This window comes from Rhea americana, unplaced genomic scaffold, assembly GCF_003343005.1.
Source record: "Rhea americana isolate MKP2758 unplaced genomic scaffold, rheAme1 scaffold_128, whole genome shotgun sequence".
Classification (NCBI taxonomy): Eukaryota; Metazoa; Chordata; class Aves; order Rheiformes; family Rheidae; genus Rhea; species Rhea americana.
In genome coordinates, this window is record NW_028185350.1 from 117,815 (window position 1) to 142,503 (window position 24,689).

Sequence of the window (24,689 nt, forward strand, 5' to 3'; positions counted from 1 at the left end):
AAAAAGGAAGGTTGCAAAGCAAACGTACAGCGGCAAACGCAGTAACGCCGCCGGCTGACGCTCCCGCGGGGTTTGGCATCCGCCGAGGTCGTTGCCTTCACCGACTTGGAARTAACGCGGGATCGGGGCTTCCGCGCTAGCTCCAGCGCGGCTCCGTTCCCGCTGCCGAGCCTCGGGAGGCGACAGATCCACCYGGGATCCCTGGGGGGTTTTGTGCTCTCTACCACCACCTGAGACTTGATTAAAAAAAAAAGAGAAAAAAGGAAGGTTGCAAAGCAAACGTACAGCGGCGCGGGATCTGGTCGCGTCCCTGGCAAAGCCGGTCAAGCCGGGCCCCGCAGCGCGCCTGGCGAGCTCGCTCTTCCGCGCTGCAACTGCAGTCCGCGGATTTATTTTAGATGCGGTTTTATAGCCTTGCCTTCCGCAGAGAGCATTTCCGACGGCCAAATCCTCGGTGCCAGAGGAGACGAGGGGGGACTGGGSGAGCAGGTCGTCAAACCGGCGGGCTCCCGTCGATGCGAGGCGGAGTTTGGCGGGAGGGTTGCGGTGCTCCAGCTCCTGGGGGGGAAACGCGCGGGTTTTTGATTTATTCTGGCGGGGTTCCTCTCGGGGAGTTGTTTCAYGCAGGTATTTTTATTAGAGGCCGCTGGGGAATTTATCGAGTCCGCTGCTGGAAGGCCTTGGGCTCGAAAGACATCAGTCACTGGATCTGCCTTAACCTTTCCCTAACCGTAGCGTAACGATGCTAATTATATATGTGTATATACAGAGAGAGATAAACAGCTATATGCATATATATAATTACACTTTGAAGGCTGCAGAGGAAACTCATGTATGACCCAGTATATATAGATATGTGYGTTAATACACACGTATGTGTCTGTATGTACCTATGTGTGTGAGTATATATGTGACTGTACTTGCAAATCTGAGGCGCTGTGTACAGCTGGGTACGAGATTGTAGGATGCAACAGGCTATTTCTCAGGAGGATCAGTAATAGCAGCTGCACTGGCAACAGCTTAGAAATAGTCCCCTTGCCTCTGCCCAGGCTTCGACCAGAGCACTCCCATTCTGGCTAATGTTTCCTGTATAAATGTGCTTTGTGAAACAGAGGCTCCTTCTTACTTTGCTCTTTCTAAAAGCATTTCTTCGGACATATCCTGTATCCGGTGCTCTGTAAATAGCATTGAACTTTTACTCCTAGTGGCCTCTGATGTCGATTCAAAAAATAATTTACCTGGCCGACGTTGTTGTGCGCGTCRGGATGGAATGTGCAAAACGTACATGGGTTTTTCCGAAAGCCCAGCTCATTTAAAAACTAATTTTGGCCAACTTGATTACCTGCTGGGGGAGGGGCGTACAGATTTTCTCACTTTCTTGGCTCTTGTGGTGGCAGTGCCTGTCTTTGGAGAGTCAAGGGCTCAACACTTACAAAACCAGACCCTGCTCTGTCTCCGAGCAGGGCAGCAAGACCATGAGCGAGGTCGCTGGATGATCCAGCAATGCTCTGAGGACATTGGTGATCCTTTCAAATCTGTCCGAACTGAGCCCCCAGCCCTCCTCCAAGCAAGGTGCTGGGTTTCTGGCTTGATCTGAGGTCAGCAGAAGCTGCCAGGGCCCTAGTGTCTCTAAGGACCAAGCCCCGGGGACGTGGAGCCCTCCCATCAGCCTCCGCAGCCGTGACTTGGCGACATAAGCAGGCTTTGGGAGGCCCTCAGCTGTGGGTGTGCAGCGCAGAGGGGCTGACAACGAAGCCCCTTTTCTGGTGCGGAATGGCCTTGCTGCAAACTGGTGAACRCAAATGGCTTTAGAAAATGCTAGTGCTGGGCTCTGATCGTTCTCCGTGAAGTGTGAAATGCCAGCTCTTCACGGGATGTGCCCAGCCAACGTGTCRTGGGTGGTGGGCTAAGAGGGGCTCAGAGCAATGGAGACAACGCTGGCTCGCTCTCCTCATTGCAGCCTTTYGGTAGGGACCTTCTCTTGTACCTCCTGCGCACCTCCGTCCTACGCCAGGCAGTGACCAAGCCAYGGGAGGTGCAGCTCCCAACTTGGACGGAGATGTAGCTCTTGCAGGAGCATTGCTTGCCAACCTAGGAGCYTGGAGAGACTAGTGATGGGACGAACTGGCAGGTGTTGTTCTCACCCGCTCTTCTCTTTTCTGTTTCCTTCCCTGTGCTTGCCGTCTTCCTGCAGGACCACATCCCGGTGCCCTACCAGCCAGATTCCAGCAGCAACCCCTCCTCYACAACCTCTTCCACGCCTTCCTCGCCTGCCCCACCGCTGCCACCCAGTGCGACTCCACCATCCCCCCTCCACCCCTCACCGCAGTGCACGCGGCAGCAGAAGCAGTTCAACTTGCCAGGTAACGTGCGAGCTGGTGTATGTCCRGCCGTGATGAGAGGTGCACCGTGTGAGCTGCGCTGGGGAGGGAGACTTGGGCTCATGCCCGCCAGGTGTCCTCACTGTGAGGATCCACTAGGTCCRTTTGTCTGCTTGTACTTCTGCTAGGATAGGGAAAACTGGAGACAAAAAAGAGCAGCAGAACCAAACTCGGGACTATAGCGTAACTAGGGTTGGAACGGRCCTCCAGGAGTCTCTGGTCTAGCCTCTTGCTCAGAGCAGGGTCAGCTGTCAGGCCAGAGCAGRTTGCTCAGGGCTTTATGCAGGCAGAGCTTGAAAGACTCCAGGGTCAAAGCCTGCACAACCTCTGTGGACAACCTGTCCCGCTTGTGGCTACCGAAGAGTTTCTGGACATGAATTGTCCATGACATGTGCCTTGGTGTATTGTTGCTTCAATGGCAAATGGGAAGCAAGTTCTTACCGCTCTTCAAGGGTAACCTGAGATGCCTTCACAGCATCTTTGGGGTAATGTACCTCCAAAAAGCTTGTTTTCAGCACAGKGTCACAATGCACATGGAGTGATAGATGGGAGAAGCTGATACTGGAGAGTTTCTGATCTAGCTTGTCCCAGTGAATCTTCTCTGTCTACCCGTGTCCCAAGGTCTGGAGAGACCCATTTGCCAAGGAGAGGCTTCTAGACCTCAGTCTTTTCAGAGAAAATGGAAGAGGTAATTTGTTTGCAGCTTGCTGGTCCCTGGTGAAGTGAGGACTCTAGTGCTAGAGGATGGTGAGGGCCAGTGGCTGGCAGCTGCAGCCAGATGACTTCAGGCTAAGAGGCGGCGGAAGAATTTCATGGAAGGTCATTAGTTGTGGGAAGATGTTGTCGAGGGAGGTGGCATGTTCTTTGTACCTTGCAGTCTTGGTGTCAGCATGGTGGTGCCTCTGTGAAAGAAGCCCTGTAAATCGCTCCCAGATAAGGGGCTGAGGGCAGGACTGGCCAGGTGAGGCAGCAGATATGTAGGAGTTATGTTACATGGCCAGAAGAGCCCCTTCTGGCATACAAATCTATCGATCCACTGCCCCAGTGCCGCTGCCGTTTGAGAATGTCCCTGGGGCAGTGTTGCTGTTCCAGGAAAGGTCACTTGCCTGGAGGTGATGGCCAAGCTTGGCTCCTGGAAGCACTGAGGGGGTTCGGAAGGGCTTCAGGCTTCCTCAGCTATCACCCTCTCTCCCTGAACATGTCAGCRTCCCTCCAGAAATGGACTGGGGGCAGGAGCAAGAGGAGAAGCTGTGGCCCYGACCTGTGTCTGAGATGCTGAAACWTGCCACGCATGATGAGGTCTCTCTAGGCTGGAGYGAAGAAGCTGAGATTTGGGGCAATTGCTTYTCTGGGTTGTGCCTCYGACACTGGAAGGCAGCAGTTCCCTGCGGCTGCACCCCCAGAAGGGCTTACGTTCCTGCTTGCACGGCTTGTGCCCAGCACGCTGGTTCCCCACAGCTCCAAGGACCGGCACTGCGGCGCTGGCTGGACCCGGTAATCCTCAGRGTGACCGTGGTCTCTGAGCCTTGGTGCTGCCTCTCTCTGATGGGACAGCAGCCACRAGGTTGGGATCCCTCTGCTTTCTTTCCTGGCTACAAAACCTGGGATTGATGCGATAACAAGTCTGGGATGGAGGAGGGCCGGATCACTTCTCCGAGGGAGCCAGACGGTGCCTTTGTGCTCTGTTAATTCTGCTGTGCTCCTCTTGATTCCTCCTCTTCCATCTTGACAAGCCTTTAGACACGGAGGAGGAGGAGGGAGGCCGAAGAGGGGGGATTTGACTGGCGGGATCCGTCGCCATGGTAACAAACATTTCCTAAAGCTGGGAAAWATCAGTGCAGCTCTTTGGGTCTCCAGGCTTGTGCCCAGTACCTCAAGCTGTCTGTGGCCTTTCAGAAAATTCCTGCTCACTGGAGTACACTGGGGATTCAGGCAGCATGATGAAGGGGAGAGAGGAAGACGATGGAGGCACAGTGAGGAAGAGTTTGGTACCCCAATGGGCAGTGTGGGCTGTCCGCTGAGAAGTAAATATGCAGCATCAACAACGAGCTTGCCCGCTCTGCAATGAATAAACCTGAGCTTCTGCACAGTCTGCAGATCCCACTGGGCTTTTCCCCCTGCCTGATGTGGAATGGTAGTTCCATGTTTTTTAGAAAGCCTTTGCATCTATGTAGCACTTAACTAGCAAATCTCCCGGCTGCTGGCCTAGGCAGTGTGCTTCCCTCGTCACCCCGGCCGGCCAGGGCAGTCGCGGCAGCAGAGCTGCTCCTGCTCCCAGGGTCAGCCCAGCAGAGCAGGATCTCCCGAGCCACGGTCCGCAAACCACTAGTGGGCTCCAAGACCTCGGAGTAGAATCTGCAAACTGCAGAAACAAAAGCACGAAACGCGTTTCTGTGCCTATATCAGAACATTGGTATTGGTCAAACCACAGTCAACCTAAAGCCAAGTTCGGTCGCTGATGGTAGATAGCGGATGTCTGAGGAGCTCTGCAAGGGTGTGGAGAGCTGTTTCCCTGGAATATGTGCACTCAGGCAAGCAAATGAAATGCAGAAAATAAATGTAAAAAAGAAACATTTGGAACCTAGCCTAATATTCTTCTGCTGGACATGAAACCTGTGGTGGGAGCCAGTTTGATCCAGAGCAGGACTTGGCCAGCTTTCATCTTCATGCGCGGGAGGACCTCGGTGTTTCAGAGCAGCCTCATCAAGATGATCATCTTGGGGATTAGGATTTGAGCTTGGAAACTGGTACAGTGACTTTTTCCCCTGGAATTACCTTTGAATCTCCTTTGATCTCAGCTCAGAGAAGCACAGATAGTGCTGTAAAGCTGATGGGCAGTCTTCTGGGCCCTCAGAGCTTGAGAGGGGATAGTGCCTTCTCCACCAGTGTCAATCTGCAGAGCCGCACTGGCTGCAGCAGCTCTGTGCTGATCCATGCCCACTACCTGCCTGCCCACGCAAGGCAAATCAGCCCTCGAGGTGCAGATTTGGGAGCTGTTAACACCTTGCATCCTCTGTCTCCTGGGAAGAGCCCTTGAGGTCCACCAAGACCCCGGCACTTCTCCTCCACTCCGACAGCAGCTACCTATGGGGACCCTCCTGGCTCAGACAGATGTGATCCAACGCTGCAGATGCGCTGTGTCCCTCTGCACAGGAAAGGGATACACGTCTGTCAGTCCTGCGGTGTGGACGGTGACGCTTGGAGCAGACATGGGGAKGCGCCGAGGGGCCCTGCAGCTCAGGGCGTTATTTAGGGGAGGGAGGGTGCTGCGTATCTGCCTGGGGTTCCTGCTGCCCTCAGGGTGGGCTTGCCACCGGCTGAACCACAGCGTGCACCATCTGCGAGCGCATCGCGTGGCRTTTTTCCGACACCGCAGACACAAGCCGTGTTTCTCTAGGGGCAATSAGGAGCTGAAACCCCACGGGCTTTCGATAAGCATCGAGCGGCCAAACCCCTTGGGTGGCTTTGCAGACCGCGTCAGCGCTCTCCAAATGTTAATCACGAGTATAAAGTAGTAGCTGAGGCTGGCAAAAGGAGGAGGTAAGTTTTAATAGAGAACAAGCGTTCTCCGCAGCAGTCTCCAGCACTTAGAGCAGCAGCGGGCTGGGCAGCTCACCGGCGCGGAGCGGCTCTCGTCGCTCGAGTGCTGCTGGCAGCTCGGCGTCCGCGTAGGCACAAGCCACTTGCTCCCGCCCCTGAAGAGCTTACAGTGCAAAGAACAGCGTAAAGACGAAACACAGGAGGGAAAATAAACCTCTGCACGCGTTGAGTATGGTTGGAGAGGCAGTGAGCGCCTGCGTGAGGGGCTGCGTTGCGCTGCTGGCTCCTTGCGTTACGATACGTCCTCATTATTGGAGGGTTGAGAGTCTTTTTTTTTTTTTTTTTTGGGCTGGCCACCAAATGTGCTTGGCTTTTGGTGGAATAATAAAGGTATTTTCTGAGAGATGTAGGTGAGGAGAGGCTGTGCCTGGGGGATGGAGGCAGGAGGGACCAGGTTCTGGTCACGCACTTCGTGGTGCTGGGCTTGAGGTCCCTTGGGTTAGATCCTCTCCAGCGCTGGGCTCTGAAACTTTTCTTTTTTTTTTAACCTCCCCTTTCTGTTTTCTAGCTTCCCATTACTACAAGTACAAGCAGCAGTTCATTTTCCCTGGTAAGTGTCTCCGAACGGCTCGACAGGCCAGTGAAGTGGCGCGCTGAGATGCGCCCCGGGGAGCTGGCGCTGCCTGGCAGGGGATATGGGCGGGCTCTCTTAACCCCTGCTTCGTGGAGGGTAATGGGTGCATGACGGGGTTTTCTCCCCCAACGTGACCACAGGATGGCCATTTGAACACTGTATTGCTGCAGGACGGTGTCTAACACGCTGCAGACCAAGACTGGGTGACCCTAAGCTACACCCATGCGTTACTGAGTTTYACCTGGGTGTGAACCTAGGTTTTCAGCCTGGCTGGAAATGTTGGGTGCATTTCCCTGGACACCCTTGGCCAACTCTCTGGCCACTGACCTGAAAAGGCTCCTTGCAGCATGTCTTGCCCTGCTCTCACTGAGCTCTCTGGTTTTCAGATGTAGTGCCCGAGACGCCAACTCGAGCCCCGCAGGTGGTCCTCCATCCAGTCAACTCCAACCCAATGTAAGTGGCTCCCCCTCCTCTCATCTCTCTCCGTTCGCCCCTCATGCTACAGCCTCTGATGGGAGCCTGAGCTCCTTGGGGAAGCATTAACGGAGGTGTTGTGCCAGCCAAAGCTCAAGTGATTGATCTTTTATTAGAAGCAGAAAAACAAGGTCTTGGAGTGGGACATTTCAGATAATCTCAGTAAAGTTAGTTCTCCCAGCCCAGCTGTAGCATTTTCAAGTTATAAGCTTTGCACTTAGCATTGGGGTTAGCTTGACAGTTCAGTATATGATTGGCACCTAGGAATAGCTCTCCCAGCAGTTTGAGCCAGAGCTTCTCTGTTTCACCCAGTGTTTGCTAAGGTTCTCCATGACCACTGTCATCCGTGTCGTTCCRGCAGCATCCAGCAGCGATGTTGCATTTCAGGGATGGTTGCTGTTCCTTTTTATGAATGCCACTTTTGAAGGATTATATAAGCTGGAAATTTAACAGATAAGATCTGGGGCCAGACAGAGAYGTAGTTTCTCTCCAGATCGCCCACACGCCTCTCACTGAATTGGCAACCTGTCAGGGGGGTCTGAAGAATCTCATCTCTGTCTAGGAGAGGCGGCTGGAGACGGAGCGGCTCTGCCCATTGGGTGCTGGCAGCATGGAAATTAATGGCAAAGTGGTTAAGTTAAAGCCTTTTTTTTTTTTTTTTCCTAAGCCAAAGAAGAGACCAAAATGCACACAGGAACCAAATGCAATCGTAAGGGGAGATTTTGTACACTGCACTTCTCCTGGCTCTCCTCTGGCATAGGTAGTCCTGCCTGTGAGAGGAGATTTGAGTTAACTCTGCCAGATCCTAATATTTAAAATACAGTGTCAGAACTAGGGCTGGACAGATTTGTGGGGAAAATAAGGTTCTGAATATGCAAAATCTGTGATTCTCAGCAGCTTACCCTGCTGAAAGTAACCCTCTGAAATTACTGACCTTACTCCAGACGTGGCTGGACTGAAAAGCAGGTTCTGCTTTATCCCCTGAGATACTCTGGAGACAGGTATTAGCGTCTGTGTTAAAGATGAGCCAAAAGAGCCCGCTTTTCCGGCAACCTGCACGTGCCCGGGAGGGTTGGCGGAAAGAAACCATCCTGCCGCCCGTAGCGCTTGAGTGGGAATTCGGCGGAAGAGCAGACGCAGGACCTCGGCGCCGAGCGCCTTCGAGGGTGCTGGCGGTGCCGGACGAGCCCTGGCTCTCCCCGGTAGCCCCCGCTCCCGCGGGGAGGGCGCTCTGTTGTAACTCCGAACCTCCCGAGGTGCTCCCGCTGCTCGTCCCCCGAACCCCTCCGCTGCGTGCGCTCCCTGCTAGGCGCCGCGCGCGAGCGCCTCGGGACCTGGTCGCGGAGCCGGTGCTGGCAGGCGCTGCATTAGCAGGGAGCAAGAAAGCTCTTTGACCCAAGGAGTCGGCAGGGTAAACCACTCCTGCTGCTGGGGCACGTTCTGGAGCTGTTGCTGTGCAGYGGGTCTTYGTAATCTCCGCTTTTTGAAAATTATTGCAAAATCTGATTTTTTTTTTTCTCTTCTGGCAACTAGTCGGACCCGCGTGTGGCTTCRGCTGGCATTCGTTGAGAAAGCAAACCTGGAAACCAGCCGAAAGCGCCACGAGCACGTGCCCCAGCCTTGCTTGGGTGCTTCAACCCGGAGCCGCGAGGGCGTAAATCCGCCCCTGCGGATGTTACGCCCGGGTGTAAATCCGCCCCTGCGGACGTTCCTCCCGGGCCGCGCTCCCGAGCGAGCGTGCCCCCAGCCCGCCGCGCGAGCCTGCCCTTCCCCGTCGCCGTTGCCTTGTGTCCTGATGGAGACTGATGCCGAGGGAAGCAGGACTTGACACCCGCGTCACGGTGCCACTCCGCRCTCTGTCACGCGCTCCCCGGGCCGCTCTGTTTTCACACTGTGGTAATTTTTTTAACAGCCTGGAAGGAAATCCATTACTTCAAATTGAAGTGGAGCCAACGTCGGAGGTAAGATGCCACCAGCAGCAGCTCAAGCTCTTTATTTTATTTCTAGAACAAAAGGAAAACTCGGGAAGGCGAAGTTTGCGGGACCGGGGGTTGGTGCTGGGACGTTTTCCGCCTTTGTGCTCGATACATCGGCGCGGATACAATTATGCCGAGCCGACGGGCTCCGTACGGTGCTCGGTGGGCCTTTACGTTATATACACCGCAGGGCACTTTCCGCAGAAACGGGCGTAAAGCTTGCATCTGCGCAGCGAAGTTGCTGGTAATTGAATTAACAGCCGGACCCGGCCAGGGAGCGGCCGTCTGCGCGAGCCGCGTTCATCCGCTTGCCTGAGGCTCCCGATAACGCGTTAGTGGGGATCGCGAAGCCTTTCCTCGGAGGGGATTTGCAGCCTTCGGTTGAGTCCTGTGCCCACGTGACACCCCCACGTCCGACTCGCCSTGCCACCGGAGCAGACGGCGGCAGCAAGGTCCCTTGTGGGCTTCGCACCTCTCCTCAAGTTTATAGTTCAGTGAGATTTTATGAGATTCGTTAAAAATGCGGTGCGGAGGAAGGCTTGGAAGGCCAGGACGGGGGATGCAGCTTTTTATGCACGCTGTAGGTCTTGTAAGAAATGCACAGCTCAGGAAAGGCAAGCTCAGCCTTATCCCGGGTTCTCGAGGCTGCAGACCTGGAGCCACTGCGGTGGGAGCTGTTGGTGTTAGTGGAGCACTGCTAGGAAGGGGTGGGATGAGATASTGCTTTCAGGTGAATTAATAAAATGCTCTGGTGTGTCACTCCCCTGTATTTAACCCTGGATTTGCAAGCTCCCATGGCATCTCCCTGCAAAATCTAGATATGTTAGCTGCTGTCTTCCTGTGGCTTTGCCCAAAACATATTTGGAACCAGTCGGTCACCTCCTCTCAGTTGCTTCTGGGAGATACCTACCTGCTTTCTCTGAGCAAGCGCTCAGCTCTGTCTGTCTCCCCGCAGAATGAGGAGGGGAACGAGGAGGCTCAGGAGTCGGAGGATGACTTTGAAGAGATGAACCTCTCCCTCCTCTCAGCTCGCAACTTCCCCCGCAAGGCCAGCCAAACCAGCATCTTCCTCCAGGAGTGGGACATCCCCTTCGAACAGCTGGAGATCGGGGAGCTCATTGGCAAGGGGCGCTTTGGCCAGGTGTTTCACGGGCGCTGGCACGGCGAGGTGGCCATCCGCCTCATCGACATCGAGCGGGACAACGAGGACCAACTGAAGGCCTTCAAGCGGGAGGTAATGGCTTACCGGCAGACCCGCCACGAGAACGTGGTGCTCTTCATGGGAGCCTGCATGAGCCCTCCCCACCTTGCCATCATCACCAGGTAAGCCCTAGCGCCTCCTCACGTGYCGCCGAGCTGTGAGCCGTGCCGGGTTCAGCGTGTGGGACTTGCAGGACCCAGTGTGAGTGCCCACTTTGCTGGCTGCTGTGCACTGCTGCTCCCTGCAGTGCAAGGCTTTCTTCTGAGCAAGGCAGTGGGGAAAGGTCCTTCAGCCCACTGAGTAGGTGGCAGTTGACTGGTATTATGCTAGGATCAGAAATCATTACGGGCTCTACAGCTCTGCATGTCTGCTGGTGCATATAGTTCTCTGTCCTTTCTACCACAGAGCTAGGAACAGCATTATTCTGAGTGATTTCCTTCTTCTCATTCCAAAGTGTGTTTCTGCAGTCAGTTGCTACCTCTTGCCAAGGTGCTAGAAGGTATTGCTAGCCATGCCTTCCTTGCTGCCCTGACAAATGAGTATTCTCCTTCACTGGTGTGAAGTTGGGAGAACGCCTCTTGGAAAAGTGTCTGAGCTTGACACTGAAACGCTGATCACTGCTTTTAATAAACCGGGAAGGATGTGGTATGGTGTTATCTCTGGGGTGGGATCAGCAGGTTCTGCCCTGGTCCTGCATGGCAAAGGTATAACTGATGGCGTTGCTGCCTGATCCCGTGGTCCGGTGTATGATAGGGCCTGGAGCCCACACGAGTGGTGCCACAGTCCTGCAAACATGTCCGATGACGTACGCCAGCGGGATACGAGGCCGTTTGCTCCCGCGGAAGGCCACCAGACTGCCTACAGGTTTCACAAATAGCGTGGTGTTTAGCTGGTGCTGTGAAAAATGCTCGAGCATCTGAAGGCTTAGATGCAAGTGTTATGTCAAATCGTCTGTGAAATGGCAAGGAGGTCAGCTGGGGYAAGGAAAGCCAGGCGCTTGTATGGAGGGCTCCAAGCATTGGCATCTGTTCTTCGTGGGTATCCTAAGAGTTTGCCCACGGGTTACCCTTGCTCCTGAGGGGGTAGGAGACCTCCTTGCAAAATGAGTAAGGTGCATTGCTTCCCTTTCCTGAAGGCTTTGCCCCACAGGATTCTCCGTTCTACCCGCAGAAGTCCTCTGTGGGGCTTATAACAGTGAGTCTGGGACGAGGCTGGAAGACTAGGGTGGATGCTTGAATCTGAGCCTGGCCAGGCTGGCCCAGGGAGGATGGAGCTGCTCGCTGGGCCAAGGCTGCTGGTGGAGCTTGTGGGCCAGCAGAGGTCTGCAGGAGACATTGCTAGAGGGAGCTTTTCGCAGTCAGGCGGGGAACAGGCTGAGATTTTAACAGCTGGGGCCACTGAACCGGATCAAATGGCTTCAAACCCTGCCGTGGTCTCGGGTAATTACAATGAAGCTAATGAGCGCTCTGTACCTGCCGTCACCCACCGYGCTGCGCTGGCTCTCCTGGTGGGAAATGCAGCCCAGAACAAATAACTCCCCAGCGGCCCTTCTCAACCGGCGGAAAGCTTTGGGGCTAATCGTTGCATGGGTGGGCAATCACAAAATTATTGCTGCCCTGCAGCTTAACGACAGCCCAGCTTTGCTTCTCTGGCTTAGCAGAAGGTGAGGCCGTAGCCAGCCACCTCTCCGACACGTAGCGTGGAGAAGACGTTTCCTTGTGATCTGTTTTCATGTAAAATACTCTTTTTTTWTCTGAGTATTTTTGTATTCATGTATTTCCCTCCCCTCCAGACKATCTGTATACAGTTACAGGGCTCAGCGCTAGCGCTCTGCGGGGCCCCTTCATCTCTCGCCACGGGTTAATTCTCTTTGAGAAGTTTCTGCAAGGTGAGGTCAAATTTCCAGCCTCCTCTTGGCAGGTTTTCAAAAAGACTAGTTACGGGCTGGAATGGAAAAGCTTCATAAAGCCGTTAATGGTGAAATATTAGGTCATCCTTTTGCACTCTCCCCTTCAGAAAAATAACTCCCCACGCAGCTGGTCTCAGCTCTGAGGACACCAGGCGGGTGGGTTTGCAGGCTTGCCCGAGGCGCTCGGCTGCGGGAGCAGAGGGCTGCACCCCGAATATATCCTTGCTCGTGCTGTCTTGTTGCTGTCAGCTCTGTCGGGTTTGCGTGCTGCTCTTCGCTCGGGAATTGCGTTTTTTGAAGACCTCAGAGGTGCCAAACTGGGGCAAGGTCTCCCCAGCTGGGGCTTCGCGGCTGTGCGGGCTCCCAGGGCCTTTACGACGATTCTGTGCTGTTTTGCTCCTCCAGAACAGGATCTGGCCAGGCTTCAAGTGTCCCTTTTAGATCACTTGAGGTCGTTGCCTTTCCTCAGTGGCAAGGGAGGGGATCGGGGGGCATGATTTCTTCTGCAAAAGTTTTCTGTGGGATTCGAAAAATTAATCTTTTCTTTTTAAATACACAACAGTCATCTGGGAAATTTGGCCCTGCTGTGAAGTAGGCTTTTAGCTCTCTACCTATTAGCTGGTTTCAGGCCAGAAGACATTTACATATTTTGAAAAATATGCCGCCACCCCCATTGCTCTATGCAGGTAGCATCAGAAGCCATGTCAGTGTCTTGCATCGTGGAGTACGTGTTTTTGTACTTAGTGGAAAATGGAGCTTTTCCATCCAGCTCCTAGGAAGCAAGCTTGGTGTGGAGAAACCTTTGCAGTGCATATTTGCACAGCCTTTGAATCCTATTCAATATCAGAGCTTTGGGTAATATATATAAATATATATATATATTTTTTTTAGCTACAAAGCGCTTTCGATTCTAATGCTTCTTTATATAAAACCACTCAGGTGCCACTTTTTGACAGTTTGACAAAATAAATACGTGCGCTGCCGCAGCTTGATGCATTACTATTAGGTCTGCAAAGCGTGGTGTTCGGCGCTAGTTTGTCCCTTTCCCCAGCTGCACCCAGTCTTTTTAAGGTCARAGTACAGCTTTATTGGATTGCCCTAGATGTAACCTGTGCCCACACGGTCTGCGAGTGCTGCCTGCTCCCAGCCTGCTGCGACTGGGAAGCARCCTTCGTCCGTGTTCTTCGGAGGCTGGATCAGCCTCGCTCGATAGGTGTCTAACCGTGATGGGAAATCGGTGCTCGGCTCGCAAGGGCACCGCTTGCCATAGCCGGGACGGCAGGCGGCAGCTTCGCCCCGGAAATCGCCGCCGGCTCCCCGGTGGGGTTAATTAAAGAGGACAACCCACCGTATCTGAACGCCCCCGGCGAGCGTCGCGGCGGCGGCCGCCGGGACGTCCCCGCGCCGGCGGTGCCTCCGGCCGGGCCAGCGGTTGCCCCCGCTCCGGCTGCCCCCCCTCCCTCCCCGCCGGGTGGAAATGCCCCTTTCCGCCCCAGGGCTCCGGAGGCGGCCGAGTTTCTCAGCGAGGAGAGGAACGTTTCTGGGAGCCGCGGAGGAGATCGCCCTTCTCCTGCCAGCTGTCTTTTCCCTGGAAGGGGCTTTGCCGCGCGGCGCGGCCCCGGGCTGCTCGGAGGGGGCTATTTTTAGACGGTTTTATTTTTACTTTCTCGTGCCTCTGCGTTTTCCTTCCTGCCCGCTCCTGATGGTCGGGGCTCAGTAGCAGGAAGAAACCTCCTGTCCCCCTCCGAGCCCCCCCCCGCCCCAGCCCGCGGGCTGCCTCCCTTCCCAGTCGGAAAATCTCRGGACGCTGCAAGCGCCGGCGCAGCCGCTCGCCGGAGACGTGTYGGGTTTGCCAACCGCTCCGGTTTGCTGCCCGCCCGCCGGCGCCCGTCCCGGGCGGGCGCTGCTCGAGGTGCCGCCGTTCGGCGCGGGTGACGAAGCGAAGGGAGATGCGGGGCGTCTTTGGGGAACGTGGCGGGGGGGCAGTTGGGTTTGAGGATGCGTGGGGGCAGCTCCAAAGAGAGCTTCCATCAGAGCTGCTAATGCGCTCTCTCGGGGGTAATGAGCAGCGAGGACAGTTAACATTCATCTTAATTAGTCTCGAGCCTCAGCGCCTCCGGGGCTGCGTGCCGGAGAGCACGAGCCCGCCGGAGAGAAGCCGCGGTAAAGSCCTCGGCCTGGGGGCGACGGGAGGGTTTGGCCCGCTGGCGAGGGGCAGGCAGCCGCGGGGCTTTGCGTGCTCCTCCACGAGCGGGAAGGGATTTTTCACGCTTCTTGATCCTTTTGAAGGCTCCTAGATCTCATCGAGCACTAAATGAAAGCATGGGAGGGAATTGAAATGTTCGGTGCGCGGAAGCTTTCCGAGGGCACCGGAGACTGTTAGGTGAAAAGTTATTTTGAAGAGGGAACGAGCTTAGCAGATCTTGCATGCCAAGAAGCTGAGATCTGAGCCAGAGTTTGCCCGAGCTCTGAGCTCCCGCTGGCTCGCATAGGAGATGTGGGTGCAGCATTTCTGAGAGGAAGATCCGGGGGGATTTTTATAGTTAAAAGTGAAAATGTGGCTTTAGGAGCCCAARGCAAGCCCCTGGGGTTTGTACCCAAGCGCTTTACACCGATCCGCAGCGATGTCACGCCAGCGCGACGCCAGATTTACGGGATGTAACGAGGACGAGGGTGAGCTCCCAGGGCTTCTCCCAAGGGCCGCAGCGCCGAAGGAGCTGAAGGGAGCACGCTCTGATTTATATCCCCGGCATAATACGTTGGGGAGACCAAGGAGAACTCCGAAGAACGTTAGAAATCAAGCTCGAAAACACCAGAACGCCGTACAAGGAATTAATTTGTCGAAGGTGCCTTTCAGCAGAGGAACCAGGAGTAACCGCCCGGCCTAGAGCTGCTGTTGCGCCACGTTAGAGCCGAGCGCCGAGGGCGGCCGCGAAGCAGGGAGAAGGTTCCCAGCTCGCTAAGGCACCCTCCTTCTCAGACCTGAGGTTTCAAAGGCAACCAAATTAGGTATCTAGATCCAAACCTGCASGCCAAGGCCCGGCACGGGCTGGGGAGCTCACCCAGGAGCCCGTAAACACGCGCTGCTCCCGTCCCTGGAGGAAGGCTGATTGACTCGCCGCCAAGGCGAGCGGAGCGCTTCCACGTTGCACGTTTTGATGCAATATTAAACACAAGTGTTTTCCTCCAGCTCGTTAAACCGGGGCAGGGCGAAGAGGCTGCTTCACGTTCCCACGGGCTTTGGGAGCTTTGCGGCCGGCAGCGTGGGCTCTCTTTGTAGCGCGACGGCAGCCAGCTCCGAGGAGCCGCTCGTGATTAGAAGTCTGGCTTGCGTCGGTCGTACCCGCGTCCCAATTACCTCGGGGCGTCTCGCAAGCGCGCCGGCACACCCGGGCCGCCCGCTCAAATACGGCACCAAAGATGAAAAGAGAGTCTGTTCTTCCTCCTTCGTGGCAAAGCAAACATGTTTTAATAACAGGCAAAACATGATTTATCACTAATAAATGCAAGGTGGGAGAACAAGCGATGGAAAGAACGTCCCGTAAGATACGTCCATAGCGTCTCAGGTAGCTTTCTTGCACCGCTTGGGCCAATGTCAGTGAGGTCTACGTTATTTATTTCTATGCTATCCTTTGGCGATACCCCACGCTGGATTGCCGYTGCTACGGTCTTTGCCGTGGTGGAGCTTTTTACCCGGGTGATTGGCCTCGGTCCTTCCAGTTTGGGGCTTTTCGCTGCCGAGTCCTAGGATTCAGGCCACGTGGCACTCCTTGCCTACTCTGCCGGGCCAGCGTGGCACCTCCTTTTGGCTTCTCCTCCTCGCTGCCACCCAGCGAGCTCACATACCTCCTACCATCCTCTTTTGCTGCCCAGAAAGTTGAGTTGACGGGCAGGGAAACTGAGGCACGAAGCCTCCCCCACCCTCGGTTTTTGTGGGCAGGTGGGGACAGGTGAAGCCCGTCGATGTATTTTTGGCGGCGGGGAGCAGGAGCGGCGAGGCGTGCGCAGAGACCTCCGAAACCCTTCTCAGGAGTCCAAGGATCACCACCTTCCCTGCCTCGCGGCTCTTCTTCTCCTCTTCCTTTCTGCTGTGTCTCCCCTTTCACAACATTTAAAATAATGAAGCTCGTACATCATATAATAAATAGATATTGACTTCTTGCCACGGGCTGGATCAGAATGGATTGACCCGTGGGAATACACTTCTCCTCGATCGATAGGAGGCCATCAGGCTGGATAAATCTTGATAACGACTGACACCAGGGAAGTCAATATGGGTATTAATATACACATTACAGGGGCATTTATCTTCCCGCCGAGGGATAGTTGCATTTTGGCTGCAACTTCTTCCACTATTTTAATAATAGGAATACTGCTACTAATTATTACTGCTCCAAGGCGGTGGTGAGTTTTGGTGCACTTTCAGTCAAAGGATTTGCTGCTTCTTTCTCTTCAAAAGAAAGCTTTCTTCCTCCTCCTCCTCTTCTTCTTCTTCTTCTTCTTCCTCTTCTTCTTCCTCTTCTTCTTCCTCGTCTTCTTCCTCTTCTTCTTCTTCTTCTTCCCGCAGTTCAAAATAGCAAGAGGAGCCCGGAGCAGGGAACGCGTTAGGCTCCTTCAAAGGCGAGGAGGGGTCAGATCACCTTCCCGCGCCCCCCAGGCCTCTCCGAGCCCGTCGGGAGCCCCTCRTTTCAGCAGGCGGCGAGCACAGCCCGGAGCGGCGCGCGTTCTCGCTTGAGTTGTTTGCAGCCCGGCGTTTAGATAAGCCGTCCGGGGCCGGCGCTGCTTTGCGCTCGCCTCTATCGCGGCTGTTTTCCCGGTAGCTGCAGACTGGCTCGTCTGCCCCGACGGTATCTCCGGCCAGGAGCGGCTCCTCGCAATGAAAATGCGTTGGGATTGCTCTTCCCCCCCGCCCCTCCCAAACAACTCCTTTCTTGTAAAGCCGTGATGGGATTGCAGCGATTTTTCGGGGGCGGCTGAGCTGGCCCCTGCCCCGGGGCCGCGCGGGGTTGCCCTCGCTGCGGCTGCTCCCGTTGCTCTTGGCGGTCAGTCGACTCCCCGGGCTCCGGGAGCTGCTCGGATTCGGCGGGGCAGCGAGCGTTTCCCGGCCGATAAAGCCGTGGGCTCCCGGAGGGCAGGGAGGCTGCCGAGCTGCCCCGACCGGCGGGGTCGCTCGGGAGCCGCGGTTCGCCGTGAAAATAGGGGCAAAGCGCCAAGTGCCGGTGCTCTGCGGGCAGCCTGCGCGCTCCAGACCCTATTTCCCAGACGGTCCCGGGCCCGGGGGTCCGGAGCGGCCAGGCCGCCATCCCCGGGCAAGCGAGCGTCGAGCCGTGATTTTTTTTTCCTGTTGCTTTGGGGTAAAACAGATGCTAGGAATACAAATTCACCCGGACTTGTCCCATTGCCTCTGCTGGTCTTCCAGCCCCATAAATTCCCATTTTAGGGAAAACCTTCCTTGCTGTCTTTCTGATACGGCACCATCCAACGGCATCGTGGCCAAACATCGGTAAAACAGAAAAATCGGGGTGCTGCGAGGCCGCGTTGCCAGATCGTCTATATTTGCTTGAAAACTCTCAGAGTAACTCACGGGGCTTTTGCACCTTTTCCCCGTCGCTGCAAGCGCCGTTCGGCTGAAATCGCTTGACAAGCCCCCCGCTGCCACGGCTCTGGTGCGTGGGGGCGAATCTTACCGCTCTTTTTCTGCGCGGTACTAAAAATCCGTAAGCGACAGCGAGCGCAGAAGCCCCCTCTGCAAACCTGCCCCTTGCTCTGCGGCTTCCTCTCCTCCAGCGCAGATGCACCCCGCTAGCAGAGGTATTTTTATATCAAAATACATATTATTAATTCCCACTCTCTCCTCCTGTCTCTCCCCTGCCGTCTATCACCATGGCATCCGAGCGGTTTCCCCATAAATCAATACAGCGTGAGCTTCTTGGGGTTTGGCATTTATCAGTTTGGGGCATCAAAATGATGGATTTTTTTTCCCTGCTTTTTATCCGGCTCGTTGTTTCGCCGCGTTGCTTTGGAGCGGTTGGGATGGGGGGAGCRGTAGCATCCTTCGGCGGACGGCCGTTTCGAAGAGGCACGGCTSTGCCGCGCGCGGGCAAGGAGGAAGGCGCTGGGTCCGGCATCGGGGGCAGAGAGCGCGGCGAGGATGTGCGAGGCCCTGCGGTGAGGTCCTGCAGGAGATCTCACCCCACCGCGGTGGTCAGAGCAATCTCCGTGTGCCCGTATTCGGCCTTGGGAAAATAATCTTTGGTTATCAGGTTGCCCAGAGAGGTTGTGGAGTCTCCTTCTCTGGAGATCTTCAAGGCCTGCCTGGATGCAACCCTTCTAACGTGCTCTAGGTGACCCTGCTGAGCAGGGAGGTTGGACTGGATGAYCTCCAGAGGTCCCTTCCAACCTCAMCCACTCTGTGATTATGCTGGTCTTCAACTTGTTGTTCAGCTGTCTCTGTGTGCTCAGAGATAGTCACAACCTGCATAATCCCAACCCAGGATTTGAAATCCGGAAGGAACCCTGCCGCTAGCCGTGGCTTTGGACCACCGTGTCGGGATGGGTGGATGCTTGGGCAAGATACAGAATACTGYGAAGCAACAAAATTGCAACCTGATGCAAGCAGCCGTCCACCTGAAAAGATCTGGTTTGTCYGGCTGTGCCAAGAGACTTTCCACCCGTGCTGATGGCAGCGGGGGCAGAGCTGCGTTGGCTGAGAAGTCACCCAGCTCCTAGGTGCCCACCGGGCACAGCCGGCGCCCCTGTCTTACAGCAGCCCCCCCCCCCCCGAAGGTGCCTTGACTCTGAATTTGCTCCAGCGTGAGCGAGCAGGAGTCAGGCAAAGATCCTAAGTGCTGTAGAGATGAAGCCCATCAATATTGCAAAGGTGAGGGATAAACGAGCCTGCTTCCACCTCAAATGGAAAAAATATCGAGAGGCAGCGCTCCAGCTAGTCCTAACTCCTCTACTCCAAATCGTTCCTCCGCAAGTCACTTTGGCTTTTCTCCCGTTGCTGATGTCTTCAGCCCACGCTGGCGAAATGCAGAGTGTTTATAAAGCAATTTGGGATTTGGCTTGCTTGGCTGAGCACTTCAGAAACTCATTTTGAATAGAGAGCGCGTGCGCGGCGGGACGGGGCCGAGGCGCCGGGCGCCTCCCCGGCGCCTGGGCGAGGGGCAGGGAGCGGGCAGCCGCGCGGTGCCCTTATCCGGCGCGGTGAGGTGCCGCGGCGGGGCCGTGCCTCGTAAAACGAGGGCGTTTTACGCCGAGCAGACGAGTCTTCGCTTGCGAAAAGGTGCTCGAGCAGTGAATGGGCCGGCAGCTGCCTGCGGCGGCGGATCGGCAGCGCCCGCGGCGCCCCGCCACCACCCCGGGGCGGGCGCCGCGCTTCGCCGGGGCTGCCGCTCGAGCGCCGGGGGACGGGGGGAGCCCGGATCGCGGAGGGCCGCCGCGAAAAGGCCGCGCAGGTGGCTGCTGAATAGGCTCAGGTGCGGCATAATAGGTACGAGCGGGGCTTTGTGCCGCCGTTGACAGCTCCGCATCCAGCTCGACAGCTCCAGCGACCGCCGCCGCCGCCGCGTTTGCCGGCTGAATTCGCTCGCAGGAGCTATTCAGCGGCGGAGGGATGAGTCACCGGGGCTGGCGGCCGCTTTGGCGGCGGGTCCCGCGCCCGCCGCGGCGCCGGGCCGGGGCCGAAGCGGGCCGAAAGCGCCCGCGCTGCCCCGTTTCACGCGTCCTTCTGGTCGTTTCACCTTCACCTGCTGGTCCCCTCGGAGCCCGCGATCCACCCCGCGCCGGGGCGGCAGCGTGGTGCCCCGGGTTATCTCTGCAGCTCGGGAAAGGCAGAAAATCGGGATTTGCAGCCCTCTTGCAGGAAAACAGCTGAGCCTGATTGACTTTAGGGCTTGAAATCGAGCCCCCTGGCAGCGCTGCTTAGTCTTGTTTCCTCTGTAGGGATGGTCCCTGCCTAGCTCAGTGCACAGGCAACTTTCTATCGGGCTTTTCTTTGGGGGGGGGGAGAAACCTTGGCTCGGGAAGGGTCGGAGAGGGGAAAGCTGCCCTAGCTTATTTTATTTGCCTTCGGGTAAAGGAAGGGGGCAGGAAGGCTGTTGCGCCACAGAGCTTAAGCTTTGCAAATTTATTTAAGAAATTAATGCAAAAGGTTTCCTGGTCGAAGGGTAGTGGGAAGGGAATTCAGGTGCGGTGTTGTTTTGCACCCTTTCCGTTGCAGAAAACCGAGGGCTCGGTTCTCCCTTAGCATTTATTTGCAAGTAGTATTTAGCTTGTTTGGACTCTAATCTTCKGCAGACCCCCTGCTCACTGCAGCCAGGCTGTTTCAGAAGATTAGTGCTTGGTTTAGTTAGGAGAAGATCCTTTTTGTGATCGTGCAAGCCTCCATTTACCAGTAAAGCTAGGGTGGTTTCCAGTGTGCTCTCCTGCTGTTTCCAAGACATCCGAACAAGGAAAAGCACTTGCGAGGAGGCAGTTGCCGGGATGTAAAGATGCCCTGCAGCAGTATAACTTACTGCTCTTCCTACGAGGAAAAGTGAAGCCAGTTTAAGCAACCTTCCTAGTAATTTGACCACATTCAAAGCAGAGTTTTTTTTGCCACTTGCAGTATGTCAGCGTCGTTCGGGAACAGTTTTCAGCACAGAAAAGCATTCAGAGAACTTTTTTTTTTTTTTTTCCCTCGGGAGCAGTGAAATAATTTTTGCAGCGATGTCTAAGCTGCTGTTATTACTGGCCCGCTTCGCTCCAAAACTCGCGCGATATTACATCGGTCCTGTTCGCCCCGAAAATCGCGTTCTCCGGCACGGGAGGGATGTCGAAGCTTTCTGCCTAGGAACAGGGGCAGGCTCTCGCATCCGGACGCTKACTCCAGGTTTCGGTGCACGTTCCCCGTGCCGTGCCGATAAAATCTTTCTTTTTTTCTTTCTTTCTGATTTTTTTAATTTGCCAACCAGCAATCTTAATGCTCCCCCGGTTTCCGCGTTTTCATCCCGATCGCAAATCCTTGGTGGCTCGCGGGCGCTTCTGCGCGCAGAGGCGCCGCGGTTTTTGCCGGCAAGGCCGGAGGAGCGAGACGGGGAGACGACGGAGAGCAAAGGAGGCTGCGGCGCCCCGGGGCAGACCCAGTAATTAAAACCTGTAACTTTTCCTCYGTTAACGAGGAGGAGATCAAATCAGCGGCCGCGATCCCTGCGTAGSGAGACGTGCGCGCGCCTGACGGTTTATTTGCCGGGCCCGGGTATCCGGTCGCATCTTTGTAGAGTTGCCTGTGACGAGCGTAGGTGGATACAGAAAAGCAAAAAAGCCCTCGTTCGTGGGCGGCCGTCGAGGCAGCATCCACCCACGTCCTCCATTATGATAGTCAAATGCCAATATATTTTTAATTGGTTTATATGCCCCCCTCCCCCTACAGCTGCCTTTGGTAATTAAGGCTCTGTAAATAGATTTTACTGTAATTGGTATGAGAAGGAAAATTGGAGGACATTGTACAGTGCATTGGGCTTTTTCTATTTTTTTTCCTCCTCCCTTTGCTCTTTCGGCTCGCGTTACATCTGCGGGTATTGCAGCCCAGAGGGGAGGMGGCGGAGAGACGCGGACGGTTTTTGCGCCCGAGCCCGAAGCGAGCAGGCCAGGCGGTCGCTCCGTGGCGGGGGAGCGGGGAAAAGGCCCAGACGCGAGGCCGGGCTCGGGGGCTGCGGGACGCGGTGGCAGGAGGCGCCGGGGCGCAGAGCGAGCCCCCCGCCGGGGCGCCGAGGCGGGAGAGACCCACCCGAGCTTCGCTGSCGGACCCCCCGCCGCCTCGAGACGCAGCCAAACGCCCCGCGGCTGCGCTTMGTTCCCTGTCGCGGTTTCTGTCTTTATAAATCGGTGATGTTTCTCAGCTGGGCTTTCTAAACCGCCTTCTTCTCCTCTGCGTTTCTCTCGTTCTTSCAGCCTGTGTAAAGGACGGACTCTCTACTCGGTGGTGAGAGACGCCAAAATCGTCCTGGACGTCAACAAGACGAGGCAGATAGCTCAAGAAATCGTGAAGGTAACGGTATGGAGCAGGGCCGGCGCCGGCGGGGGGAGAAGCCCGCCGCGAGTCGACGTTGGCCGCGGCGCCTGTAAAGAAGCGTCCCCGCAGCAAAGGGCCGGCGAGGGTGGTGCCGGGGCTCGGCGCCGTGCGGCATCCTCCCGATCGAGCGCGTCCGTTGGTACCGACGCGGCGTCACTCTGTCTTTCCAACCGTCTTTACTACCAAACAGTACCAAAAGCATTTGGCACGCGTCCTGCCGCAGCAGCCCCGACGCTACCCTTGCACCCAGCTCTAGGTCGGTCGGCACCCAGCAAGACCGAATCGTCTGGGGGTAGGTTCCTATTTAACATGTAGCCATTAAAAAAGATTGTTTTTCTAGCAGAAATATATAGATGTTTTGCAGTGTATCCTGAACGGTGCCCTTGCCCTAGCTGGCTGCCCTCGGACCATCTCTTCTTCTCCAATTGCCTGTTTTGCATTTGTTTAGACCCAGCATTAGCAAAGCTCCCAAGCGCATACGGTTTTTCAAGCCCTGCCTTCATTTCCASGGAAGTCACTAGGCTCTAAGCGGGAGCTGACGGTGAAGCATAAGCTTAACTGCTTTGCCGAGTCGAGTGCACTGCTGAATTTGGGGGCCCGCAGTAACCCCGTTGCCCGTGTTGCAGGAGACGTGGGCAAGAGCCACGTTACGGCCGGGAGGCAACAGTCCTGAGGACTAGCCTAGCAGTCTGCTGTGCTCCCGCAGCTGCCCTTGCGTTAAGAACAGGTCCGAAAGCTGTCCAAACCGGGGACTGAAGCACCTATTTGAGATGCAGGTGAAATCTCTCGGTGGTGCTGCAAGGAATTGCCRGCATTAGGGAAGTCGCTGGTGCTGGGTCTACGCGAAGGAAGAGCCACGGGGAAAAAGTATTACCCRTGAGAGCCACTGGAGCATGAAAGCAATCTTTCTTAAAGCCTTTAATGTGTTCAGACCTGCTTCTCTCCCCAGCACCAGCACACCTGCTTTCCTGCTTCCTTTCCTCTTCTGGGGTATCGGGGGGCTGCTCCCACCGCAACCCTCTTTGGGAGCAAGAGGCCTTTGGGTGTGACCTGGCTGTCGCCGTCGTCGCAGGGGGGCAAAGCCGGTGCTGGGTGCCGAGGTCTGGCACGCCACACGCATGGCAGGAGTTTAAAGAGAGCAATTTCYGCTTGCGGGAGAGGCGCTTTGCACCTCTGTCGCAGCAGCCTCCGTGCTTGCCTGCCGGGCAGACCCGGCGCGGGCGCCTGCACYGCCTGCGTGGCAGGAGGGCTTCTCGGAGTTTCTTTGCTGTCCTGCAYCTCAGTGTTGTGTAGCAGCAGATGTTCTGGTGGACCTGGAGGTGGCCGGTGGTGCCAAGCAAAGAGGAACCCAGACATCTTGATTTCAGCCTCAACCAAAGACCTCAAAAGATGGGAGGAACATCCTTGTCTGTAGYAGCTCCGTCCATAACTGAGTGCCAGTGGGAAGAGGGGTGGCACAGCCATGTGCTTGCTCTTTCTCTCCATCTCCCTAACTCTTCACTGGACACTTGTGGAGCCACTGCCGAGTTTGCCGAGGTGCTTCCTGACAGAGCCATGGGTTACGGTCTGGTGCTTTGCGAAGAGGATGTGTTTCTGCGCAAGCAAGGGCTCATTCCCCGTGGGAGTCATCCGTTGCATCACCCAGTCGTTCCTGCCTGCTGTTTCTTTCCGTGACGTCCATCTGCGTCTTTGGCACCTTGTTAAAAGACCTCCTGCTGGCCTGCCTTAGGGAAGGGCTTGGGCAGCGTCCCCAGAGGAGGTGGACGTAAGAGCACGGAGGATGTCTGGGTGGTGCCACCGCCGTCACGGCAGTCGCGTGATTTCATCCTTTGAGGCTCCGAGCGAGTCGATCTTCCAAGCTCATTGGATCACTGGGCGCAAGGGTTCTCGTTACGYGGGGCTGCTCCGGAGGCGGGGGTTAATTCGTGCGGGGAGCTAAGCCGGCAGAGGGAGCTGGCTTTTCGCGCGCGCAGGGCGTCTGCGCCGACGAAGGCGTTGTTACTGCGCGCGGGCTCTTTCCTCGCAGCCCATCCGCGCGGCGAAGCCGACGGGCGCGGAGCTTGCGGCGGGGTCCGCGCCGTGCCCCGCGGAGCCGGGCGCGGAGCCGGGGGGCTGTCGGCGGGGCCGACTGCCAGGCCGAGAGCGCCTCGGGAAACGCCTCCAGCGAAGGCTCGGCTCCGTTTCCCCAAACGCAGCCCGGGGCTGCGCCTGCCCCGCTTGCCAAAGTAAAGAAATCCCCATGGGCAAATGCACCTCGTAGCCGCTATGGAGGCTGCATGTGGCGCCTGGTTTGGCAAAGCCACCTCCAGTTCCTGGCTGRTGCCCGCTGGTTGCTCCCCACCCACAGGGTGCCTGAAGCAGGCACGGGATGGGAGATACGCGGCTGGTGGCGTCCCGGCCGCGTGGCAGCTCTGGGGCTGTTCCCTCCCCGCTGGTGCTGCTGGTTCTTCCTTGGTCCATTTGGGACTTTGCTATGTCCCAGCTGTGTTTGCTCTTTTTTTTTTTTTTTTTTTGATA

At 56.2% G+C, this 24,689-nt stretch overlaps 1 protein-coding gene across 1 annotated transcript in view; it reads left to right on the forward strand.

Moving 5' to 3' along the window:
- KSR2 (kinase suppressor of ras 2) overlaps positions 1 to 24,689 on the forward strand; it is a 68,875-nt gene that overhangs the window by 35,466 nt on the left and 8,720 nt on the right. Inside the window, exons 9-15 of the mRNA XM_085326105.1 lie at positions 428 to 540; positions 2,195 to 2,363; positions 6,490 to 6,531; positions 6,942 to 7,008; positions 8,942 to 8,990; positions 9,961 to 10,328; positions 22,052 to 22,148. Coding sequence (XP_085182231.1) covers positions 428 to 540; positions 2,195 to 2,363; positions 6,490 to 6,531; positions 6,942 to 7,008; positions 8,942 to 8,990; positions 9,961 to 10,328; positions 22,052 to 22,148 — 905 coding nt within the window. The remainder of the gene's footprint in view (positions 1 to 427; positions 541 to 2,194; positions 2,364 to 6,489; positions 6,532 to 6,941; positions 7,009 to 8,941; positions 8,991 to 9,960; positions 10,329 to 22,051; positions 22,149 to 24,689) is intronic.